Source organism: Humulus lupulus, chromosome 6, assembly GCF_963169125.1.
Source record: "Humulus lupulus chromosome 6, drHumLupu1.1, whole genome shotgun sequence".
Taxonomy (NCBI): domain Eukaryota; kingdom Viridiplantae; phylum Streptophyta; class Magnoliopsida; order Rosales; family Cannabaceae; genus Humulus; species Humulus lupulus.
Genome location: NC_084798.1, coordinates 45,419,713 through 45,430,907, shown reverse-complemented (window position 1 = coordinate 45,430,907; position 11,195 = coordinate 45,419,713). Strand labels below are relative to the sequence as shown.

General features: G+C 33.8%; 2 protein-coding genes across 2 annotated transcripts; one reads left to right on the top strand and one right to left on the bottom strand.

Annotated features, from left to right (window-relative positions):
• The first annotated feature begins 1,728 nt into the window (after positions 1–1,728).
• LOC133782126 (MLO-like protein 4) lies at positions 1,729–10,253 on the top strand. Its single transcript, XM_062221329.1, has 15 exons — positions 1,729–1,986; positions 2,880–2,937; positions 3,059–3,285; positions 3,367–3,483; positions 3,660–3,702; positions 5,341–5,432; positions 6,246–6,320; positions 6,946–7,031; positions 7,641–7,690; positions 7,787–7,827; positions 7,926–8,099; positions 8,191–8,226; positions 8,893–8,960; positions 9,565–9,625; positions 9,813–10,253. Exons 1-15 carry the CDS (start codon positions 1,858–1,860, stop codon positions 10,245–10,247), a joined length of 1,692 nt encoding a protein of 563 aa, XP_062077313.1. The 5' UTR covers positions 1,729–1,857; the 3' UTR covers positions 10,248–10,253.
• A 131-nt stretch (positions 10,254–10,384) lies between these two features.
• On the bottom strand, positions 10,385–11,195 carry LOC133782127 (ferredoxin). Its single transcript, XM_062221330.1, has one exon. It carries the CDS (start codon positions 11,045–11,047, stop codon positions 10,598–10,600), a length of 450 nt encoding a protein of 149 aa, XP_062077314.1. The 5' UTR covers positions 11,048–11,195; the 3' UTR covers positions 10,385–10,597.

The following is an 11,195-nucleotide window of genomic DNA, read 5'->3' as shown; positions in this document are numbered from 1 at the left end:
AGAACGAACATGGTCATTTCTTTTGACCATGTTCATTTTCGGCACCTTCTTTATTCCAGAATAAACATAATCCCTGAAAATAATCTCAAGATAATTAAAATACATATTTTTACCAAATATTGATTATTTGTGATAAATAAGGTAAAAAATATATTCACATTTAAAAGATATTTTCACACTAGAAAATCAGCTGAATTAATTTGATATTTAAACCATGAATCAATAAGGATATGCTACTGACTTTCCTTAATAACTTTAAAATATTTTGTCTAAATTAAAGTTAGCCAATAAAGGATTTTACAATATAAAAGAGCATAATGTTTTGTGACTGTTTCAATATTTTTCTTGTAAAAAAAAGTATAAAAATACAAATATTGTGGTTTTAACAAAAACAATGATTCATTCATATGGAGATGTCATTGCTTGTCTTTCCAAACTCTTTGTAGTATTGTTTTTTTAAGTGTTGTCCCACATCCCTTTAGGTTGCTTATTTTTTGTTATTAACAAATAGAGATCTGACTTTCTTACTTTTTTTTTTCCATTTTGATTAATATTTTACTAATGTTGTGTTTTATATGATATTTTGTTTTGTAGGTTGCTTTACAGTGATACAGACAAAATGTATGGCTTTTATGGTAGCACTGGATTGGAGCCTAATACTAGGTCTTCCTTTGAGTTTTGTTGAATCAGATTGTTTGGCAACTGTGACTGCCTTTTCCAAACGATCCACTTATTGCAATGACTTAGGTTCTCTGTTAGATGATATTACAAGTTTGCTGTCCAATTTTCCAGGAGTGTTCCTGATCCTTGTACGTTGTACAACTAATAAGGTTGCGCATGGATTGGCAATACATGCTCTTAGGGTGGACGGCGAATTTATATGGCTAGAAGATTTCTCTTTTTTTTCTTCAAGTTGTTTAGTCTTTTAGATTGTATGACATTATAAATTTTTTCAATGAATATATTTCATTGCGACAAAAAAAAAAATCATTAAAAAAAAACAAAAACAATGATAGTTGTAGGAGGAATTTTATTTTGGAAATAAGTTTTTTTTTTAATACAAATGTTGTTTTTTTATTAGAATTATTGCTACATGCTCTATATATTCTAATTTAAAATAAAAAATGAGACTCAATATTAAATATTAAATTGCAACTAATACCGCATTAAGCAATGTTGTACCCTTGATAATTTTTCTTTATTTTATCATTTGAAGAAATGATTTACATATTCAAAGGTGGAATACATGCTCAAAACTCAATATTTTTTGTAAACTTTTACTGTTCACATATACCACCTATTTTTCCACTTCTATATAATATTAAAACCAAGGAATGCATAAAGAGTAAGTCGGACCTAGAGAGATTTTTACTTGTACGAGACATGGTGAGCCGAGTTGCGGACTCTCTCTGACCCCATGTGAGTAGGTTGGACTTACAGTAACACATGAGATTGTCCCAGGGAGAGAGAGCATCAACTCCAATGCATTGAAAGTTTGCATGGTGGGCTTGTTTAGAAATAGCAGACAATGACAAAAAACAAACTATAATAAAATAATAATAATAAGAACCCCTTCCTTAATGCCATGTATCATTTGTTAATAATGTATCCAATCCAGATACAACCATGTTCACCTGCACTTTTTTAAACCATTAAAATAAATTATATTGCATTACATATAATAATTTCAAAATAATATTTTACTAACTCTGTATCCCACTTCCCCTTCTTCCTGGATCTTTCACTTAATTTTCTCCTCTCAAGGGTCTCCTCCATTTTCTCGGAAAAGTTTCAAGAGTTTATAGTGTACCCTTTTGAGTTAGTGTAAGAGTTAATGGGTTGCTGCTGATTTGAGAAATGGAGGAGTTGATGCAGCAGGAGCAAAGGTCATTGGCTGAGACTCCAACTTACTCAGTTGCCTCAGTGGTTACAGTCATGGTGTTTGTCTGCTTGTTGGTAGAAAGGTCAATATACAGATTTGGAAGGGTAAGTACAAAGAGTATTTATTACTATTATTTTTTTAAAAAAAAAAAGGATAGTGACAAAGAGTTATGCTGCAATGACTCTTGTTTGGTTGCTGAGAAACTCATTAGTAATGCAAGTTCAAAAGATGTGATCTTGAAGCTTTTTTGGGTCCCACCCTGAATTTCTTTCAGCAATGTAAGTGTGGTCGGGAAAAGACTAAAGAGAAAATTAAAGAAACTTTTCTGTTGAACTAGTGATTTAAGTTTTACAGGACCCACAGAAAAATCACCCTTTGCAAACTTAAGAGAGATTGGAAAATAGTCCCTCCGATTACTATGGCTGATTGACAAATAAAGAAAGAGAAAACATACCCTACATTGCACAAGTTCATGAATCATGTCAAAAAGGCAAGTTGCCATGAACTTTGTTTGGCCATTGAGAAAGTGCAAGAAAATGTGGTAGATTTAGAGCTAAATATATATTGACATGTTCCTTTTGTGCAAAAGACTAGGTGCTAGCAACAAACATTACTAGGGAGACTGAGAAGAGAGAATAATATGGTGTTGTATAAAATGTCAAAAACTGAGGAAATTTGTTCTTAGTTTACACTACTGAATACTTGAAACTGGGAAACTTCTTTTCTCAGTTCAGTTTAAATGGGAAGGATTTTGAGAGCAAAGATTTGATCGAATATGCCCTTTTTTGTGATACTTTTTATGAACACATAAATTGGGAGATTTAAATGTGGCAGGTATCCTCTTTATTTGCCAAAGAAAATAAAAATACTTTGGATATGTTTATTCTGATAATGAGTAAATTGGCTTTTTGAAGGCATTTATTGAGAATAGCTTATAATATAATATTTTTATTGAGAAATATATGTTACATGTTATTATTATATTTCTTCTGTACAGTGGTTAAAGAGGACTAGAAGGAAAGCACTCTTTGCCTCTTTGGAGAAGATTAAGGAAGGTGAGTTGTCTAATAAAGAGTTATCTTATCAATGTATGTAACTGTTGAGTCTTTTCTTCTTTTGTTTCTATTTGGTCTTTCTCTCTTTCCTCTTTTGAGTCTTTTGTTTGTCTTTCTGTAGAGCTGATGCTACTTGGGCTTATATCATTGCTTTTAGCACAATGTGCAAGATGGATTTCTGAGATATGTGTAGATTCATCTCTATTCACCAGTCGTTTCTATATTTGTTCTGAGAAAGATTATGAAATCAGTGAGAACGCTCATTTTGAATCTCCTTTCTCTTCTCTCAATGAGACAAAAACTCACCCAAATACAATAAGTTCACCTTCATCTCATCAATGTGGTGAGGTAAACTTTATCTTCAGTCCTCCAAAGTTTGAAGATTTTATGTATAGCTGGCTCTTAAATACTTCTAATGGTTTCACTCAGGGCCGTGAACCATTTGTTTCATACGAAGGCCTTGAACAGCTTCATCGCTTCCTTTTTGTTCTTGGGATCACTCATGTTTTGTATAGCTGTGTGGCCGTTGGTCTCGCCATGAGCAAGGTAGTCTCAGTATCCTTCTCGGAAGTTGTTTTAAGGATATCAAGTATATTAGAAGTTCAAACCATGCTTGTGTTCATTAGAAGATCAAAATGTGTTTTTAACTCTAAAAGGTTTGAGTTAAGCTTCCGAAGAGTTTAGTTCAGAAAAACGAGGTTTATTTTATTTTATTTTTGTAGATTTACAGTTGGAGGAAATGGGAAAATCAGGCTACCTTGCAAGGTACACATTTAAAATATACATTCAAATATATGATTGGTTAATTGTAGCTTACGTTTAGGCACTTTTGAATATGATACTGTAATTCCTTGACACATTATTGCTGGTATCAAGACAGTAGGATAGATAGACACAAAAGCATTTATTTGATACATCCACCCCTGTAACTCATGCAGCTGAAATTTCGCTGGTATTGATCCTTGAAAGACACGAGTCTCTTAAATTCAAAATAGAATCAGCTAGTGGATTTCAAGATAGAATCATGTGAACAACATAAACAGGTTGATTGTCATGAAGCATTAGGTGGACTTTTGTGCATTATGGTTATGGACACAAAATCTAGCATTTGACTCTAGTCATAGTAGTAGTTTACTATAACAATCCCAATTCACGTGTGAGATTAGAGATTGTAACTACAAAGATTTGAACTTGTGACTTCCTGTTCTGATACAGTATTAGATTTCCAATTCATCTCCAAGGTTTAAGTTGTTAGGAGGTGGGCACATAATAATATTATATTCTAATACTTCTTTGTTCTATAGTTTAGTTTTGAGCATTTGTACAGCCAAAGAAAGTTGTTTCTTTATGGTTTTGATAATGTGGCTACTACTTAATCCAAATAAGTTGGTTTTAAAATAAATCCATTTTGTTGTATGTTTGGTGACTCAGCTTGGTCACCTGAATGAAAATGCAATTTGTCCACTGTAATCTCTGGTTTTCTTTAAGCTGTGTATTACAACTATATTCTTAGTTTAGTGGATTTTCACTTTAACCAAGTTAGCTAAACTGAAAGGGAATGTGGCACACAATGTCGTTATCTTTTATCTGGGTGCATGATATGTTAATCCCATGTTCAACTAGGACAAAAGGCGTAGATACCGAAAGAAAAGACCATATCTTCTATGTTTGTCTAAATACTTATAAATTTGAATCTTTGTATTTTTTATAATATCACAATGTGAGAGCTTTGCTTGATATCTGAATTGAACACAATACACACAGCAAAGGAACAAGAAAAATAATGACAGAAATAAAGTAAACAGAAACAAAATTACACCAATATACTTGGTTCAGAGATTCCAATTAGGAACTCCTACATCCAAGGCAGGGAACTTATCTTCCCTAGTCGAATCCACTATGAAGAAGAGAGATTTACAGCACTAGAATTCACCAGCTACAGATCTTTACAAGTCATTCACCAGGCCAAACCCCAAAGCTCACAGTCACTCTTGTTTTCTTTCTCCACAAGAACAGAGTAGACAAAACAGAACTATAGCACACTAAAATCTCTCTCAATCCTTTTTCTCTGAACTAATCTAAGCCTTTTATAGATATAAGGCTTACAAATAAAGACCTATCGATAACCTAACTGACTTAACAGAATAAAACAACTACTTGGTCTGCAGCCCAAGATAACAGTTATAACTAACAGCCAAGCAAGTCATACATTAACACATAAGGCTAGGTATGCAATCTAAATATCATTTCCATACGTAGTCATTACATCTTTATCTATTAAGAGCAGTCAAAGGCAACTACTTGTTTGCTTTTCTCTTTTGTTACTTTTTTATTTTTACGCTTTATGTGGAACACTTAGTGTATTATGTGTGTATGTATAAATTGTTTTTATTTGTCTCAAAGCAAAAATAAACAAGGTCATGAGGCGTCAATCCACTTTTGTTTATCATCACACATCACACCCATGGAGCAGGAATCCGGTTCTTATTTGGATGGTAATTTTTCATTTTTATGATGCGTTTGAGTATTTTTAAATACTAGTGAACAACATCAACATTATGCCTTTTTGAAATCATCCAGTACAAGTACCTTGCTTGATTTTTTCTTTTCAATCTAAAAGCACTAGGAGAAAAATGGGATTCTTCCTGATGCTCTTTTATTACAGTAGACAATAATTTGTAACATATATCCAGTCTATAGTTTGGTGTTTGTAACAGAATAATCAGACCTTCTGGAAATATGGATCACTCCATTAGCTGTTTTAAGGCACCTCGTTTCACGTTATTTGCATACTTCTAATTTTGTTCCTCTGTATGTTGTTGCTCACTTGTAGCTTGAATCTGATACACAAGTTGTTTATCAGATTTTGCATGAAAACCAATCTGAGTGTAGTTTCCTAAAGAGGAGACAGCATCGGTTTCCATATTATTACATTAGAAGTTATATTTTTTAACTGCATTTTATCTGATTTAAAAGGATTGATTCAACATGAATTGTAATGATTCTGGTAATCCATCATATCTTGTTTGTAATACATCTTTCAATTGAATGATTCCAACTACTTGATATATCAAATATATTAGTAGGTTGATGCAACTTCAGTCATGCAAAACCTATTTGATTAGCTAAGGCTTCTACTTCTGATAAATACACCCACATTTTTGTGCTCATAATTCATACACCATCACGAGCACTAGTTCTAGTCTTTTTGTTCCCCTAACTGCACCCTCATTTTGTTTATTTATTCAATTACCATGATGATTTTTAATTGTCTCTGAGACAAGGTGGATTTGCGTTTGGCTTTGCAGCTCTGCTTCCTAAGACAATTTAAGAGCTCTATACAGAAATCAGACTACTTGGCACTTCGTTTAGGCTTCATAACAGTACGTATCTATTTTGTTTCCATGTTCTTCTATTTTACATTTCAGCATGGATATGAATATGGACAGTTTCATAATAACAACTTTTTTATTTTTTTTTATGGAAGAATCTGAGTTTCTAGTGGGAAAATTACAACTCCTACACTATCAGTTTTGCACTAATATCTTGGTGTAATTACAGCAAGATACCCATTGATTTCAAATTGACTTATGTTTGCCATAAGGGAGTAGTACAGGTTAAATAATTAGGCTAAGTTGTTATCATAGACTACTATCCTTAAAACTAGTTACCAATTGAGCTTAAAACATATAAATTCATTTACGCAAGATGTCTCCTACTGTCACGTTTCAATTCTTGGTAGCTGAATACTTCGATGTTTTAAGGTTGTTCTCTATGTTAGGCCATGATTTATCTTTTAGTTTGTCTTAACTTTTAAAAGGTATGTCTTAGGGGTACATTCTATTAAATTTTTAATTACTTTCTTTACTAGCCCACATAGGCTTCAACTTCTTTTTCATATGCTAGATGAAGCTGCATGTTCCCTTGGAATAGTTTAATGCTTCCAGTTGTTCAATGCACATTTCTATCTTGAAAATCTATTGATTTATTTTGTTTCATGATATGCAGAAGCACAAGTTGCCGCAAACTTATGATTTTCACAAATATATGGTTCGAAGTATGGAAGATGAATTTAATGGTATTCTTGGAATTAGGTGAGCACTTCTCTTGCCATAATACTTCCTTGAAATGTAATACATGTACTCATGATTTTGTTTTTTAATTCATGGTGAAAATAAATATAGGAAATTAATAGTTACCTTTGATCATATAACTTGTTTTGGTTTATATGCATACTTCTATTGTACTCATGAATTTTACAATTTGTCTTTATGATACTTGAAATGATGAACATCCTTTCTTGGTTGTCAGAATCAATTTTTGGCTTTTATTCTTCATTAATTATATCCGTTGAATATTTCTAGCAGTTGTTAAAAACCTTATCAAATTGCTTATAGATCTGTTACTTATTCTGGAACATTGAGCATGTAAATAAAGCTTTATACAACCCTGCCTCAAATTCTAAGCTACGCTCACATGGCTTTTCCTGTTTTAGAATTATATAGTCTTGTGCAGAACACGTATAATTATAAATGACCATCCCATTACTTATCATGTTCATATTTTCATTGTCATACCACTTTCTATGTAATGATTATCCTATACATGTGCTTGCTAAGTTTAAACACTATCACAGTGTGCTTAATACTTGAAATATTGTTTCATTAATCATATCGATATAAATTTTAATTTTGATCTTGCAGCTGGCCACTCTGGGGTTATGCCATAGTATGCATCTTCGTAAACATCCATGGTAAGTTTATTTTATGCAATTGCAAGAGAAAAATGCAGACCAATCTGTCTTACAAGATCTACTTCATGAAATATCATAGTTGTTTTCTTGTTGCAGGTATTAACATTTACTTCTGGCTTTCTTTCATCCCAGCCATTGTAAGCAGACTTACTTTCGTGTCTATTCAATCAAATAAGGTATTCTTCTTAAAGATGACATATAATTAATCTTGTTCAATGTGTTTCAATTGTCAAAGCTTGTCATGCTAGTTGGAACAAAACTTCGACACGTTGTCTCTTGTTTAGCACTTGAAGTTGTTGAGCAGACAGGACCATCTATAGCGGCGACTCAGATAAAGCCACGTGATGATCTGTTTTGGTTTGGAAAGCCTGTGATATTACTACGGTTGATACAATTTATCATATTTCAGGTATCTAGGCTTGACTCATGTCACATTGACCACTTTTTGGTTATCTCTTTCAAGAATTCTAGTGCTTAGTATCTGTTTCTTTCTCTTGCAGAATGCCTTTGAGATGGCAACATTTATCTGGTCCTTGGTAAGCTTAAATAGGCTCTCTTTTCTGAGTTTTAACATTATGTTTTAAGCATTTTATCTTAGGAACATTAATATTTTGAATCTAGTCTGAACACACTGGAATGAACACATGGCTTTAATTGTTTAAATCCAGTTCATGGCTCAATGTTAACGAAAATCATTTTATTAGCTGTATGTCAGATACTTCAACTCAAGTAAAGCTTCTTAAAGAGAAGATGCAAAATTGGAACTAGATTAGATATGCAAGTCCTGCCTTCATTATCAAGGCCTTGATTTAGAAAATGTTTTTACCAATTCCAACCATTGATAATGCAGAGAACAGACTAGTATATTGTTTATTTATTCGCTTTTTGAAATCGCCTACTATACCTTTCTGGTTTGTATATTTGAAATGTCAAAGCTTTATTTTGAAGAAGTAATTACTTGATTCAAGTTGAAAGAAAGATGAATACTAAACAAGAAAAGTAATATGTCATTAGAAATTACATTAAAATTTGGTGAAAGGAAATGTATAATGATTTTGGAGACTAAATGGCTCTCACTGAGATACTTGTAAGCATAAACAATAAACAGACTATCTAAAGACATGTTCTTAATTGTTTTGATTCTGCTTTTATTATTACAATCACTCTACTGACGAATCTAATTTGTCTACTATGTTGTTTAGTGGGGACTTAAGCAGAGATCTTGTTTCATGGAAAACAATTTAATGATAATCACTCGGTTGGCCTCTGGGTATGTATCTTTAATTTCTGAAGTATGAATACGTGCACTGAAATTTAAGTATATTCATGCCATAACTGCTAATGATATATACATCATACACACAAAGCGAGCTCGGAGGTCCTTGTTTCATAATACAGCTGTTGTAATTTGATACCAGTTATAATTTTGTTATTTTTCATTAGTTTGGTAAGGTTGTTGGGAGTTGTAAGTTGTTAGTTGATATGTGGATGAGTTTTATCAATTAGAGTATGTAAAAAGAAGCAGGAAGAACAATTCAGCTGTTTTGGAAGAGGAGAGCCTCTTGAATTAACGCACTGTATTCATTCATGGATTAGGTTCAAGATCAATGCATTACTAGTGCAATAAAGATATATCATTTAATTTTTTCTATATGCATAATTTCAATTCTTCTTGACTTGTGTTAACTTCACCTGCTGATCTGAATCTATAAGAGATCACTGATTTGTCCTGCTTTTCCTTGGTGAAATAGTTTTTTTTAAATGTTATCCATACAGAGCTGAAAAATAATGTTAATTAGCTGCTTTTGATCATTCACTGAATTTACTTGAACAAATAATATGCTTCTTAACAGTACTTTAATTGACATTTGCAGTGTTATCGTTCAGTTCTGGTGTAGTTACAGCACAGTACCTCTGAATATAATTGTTACACAGGTTTGTTTCATGCTCAACTCTTTACTAGTCATACATAGTTGAAGACAATTATTCTACAAGCAAAATAGTTAAAAGCTGAATTTGCAATGTTATGAATTGCAAAGTTTAGACGACATAGAAAAAGATTTAATGCACCAAAGAATGAATGAAGTAGCTTGAAAATTCTTTTTCCCTTTGATGAGTTCAGATGGGATCTCGGTTTAAGAAAGCCCTCGTCGCTGAGAGCGTAAGAGAGTCACTCCATAGCTGGTGCAAGAGGGTGAAAGAGAGGTCTAAACGCGAATCCTTGCACTCACACACCACAAGATCAGTGTGTTCATTAGAATCGACAATCTATGAGGGAGACGAAATAACTATTGCATCAGGGACTTTGTCCAGGAGCTCATCGTTAGAATCTCAAAATCAGTTGACTGTGACATCAAATTCACAGCCTGAGGCTGAGACAGCACTTGAGATTCCCAACATTCACCATCAGGAATACTCGTTCAGGCTCGAAGAGTATTTGTCTGAATCAGTAAACATTAGCTCATCACAAACCCCCACCAATGGTGAAGAAGCCAGTTTAAGCCATGGAGATGAAGACCAGGTCAAGACTCTCTTGGAGCTGTTTCAGAGCACATAAAGTTAATTTTTCACAGTTCAAGGCTGTCAGTCATAGTTTCTCATTGTAATTGCTTTAGAAGAAAGATTGCACATTCACTAATTTTCCTTTTCTTGAACTAAATCAAAGATACAGAGAAAGAAGAATAGAGATCATCATCAAGCTAAAATATCAGTTATTTCATTACTACAAATGGGAGTTTAAAAAACATGTAATAACTCGTTCAAGTGACAAGGAAAAACCTTATCCTTTGAAAAAAAGCTAATTAGCCAGCCCAACCAACCAACCAACCAAGGCATTGACAGTTTTTTTTTCTTCTTGGAATAAGAGAACAAAACATAAAATGAACATGAATAAATTACAACATGATCTTATTCAAGTTCTTCCTCCTTGTGAGTCTCAATGACTATATCAGACTGAGGGTAAGCAACACATGTCAGAACCCAACCACCGGCCATCTGCTCATCGTCAAGGAAGCTGTTGTCCGACTGGTCTACCTCTCCTTTCACCACCTTTCCGACGCACGACGAGCACGACCCGGCACGGCACGAGTAAGGCAAGTCGATCCCAACTTCCTCGGCTTGGTCGAGCACGTAGACGTCGTCCGGGCACTCGAACTCAGTCTCACCTTCAGGCGTGAGGAGCTTGACCTTGTAGGATGCCATGGCTGTCACACGCCCTCCGCGGCTTGATGTGGCCTTGAGCCCAAAAAGAGCCTGGCCCACGTTGGGAAGCGCCCTCAAAGAGGTCGTCGTTGGCTGTCTCCTCACGAAGGAAGTGCTCACCATGGCACTAGACAGAGCTGCGGATGTTGCTGCCATTTGTTTTAAGTTTTTGAGTTTTTGGTTGGTAGAGCTGTGTGAAGCCTTTTGTTTTTGATTTTTTTTTTTTTTGAGTGAACTAAACTGAAACCAATGTTGATAATGGGATGGTATGGCTTGTGGAAATAGTGTGGCATGGAATCCTATC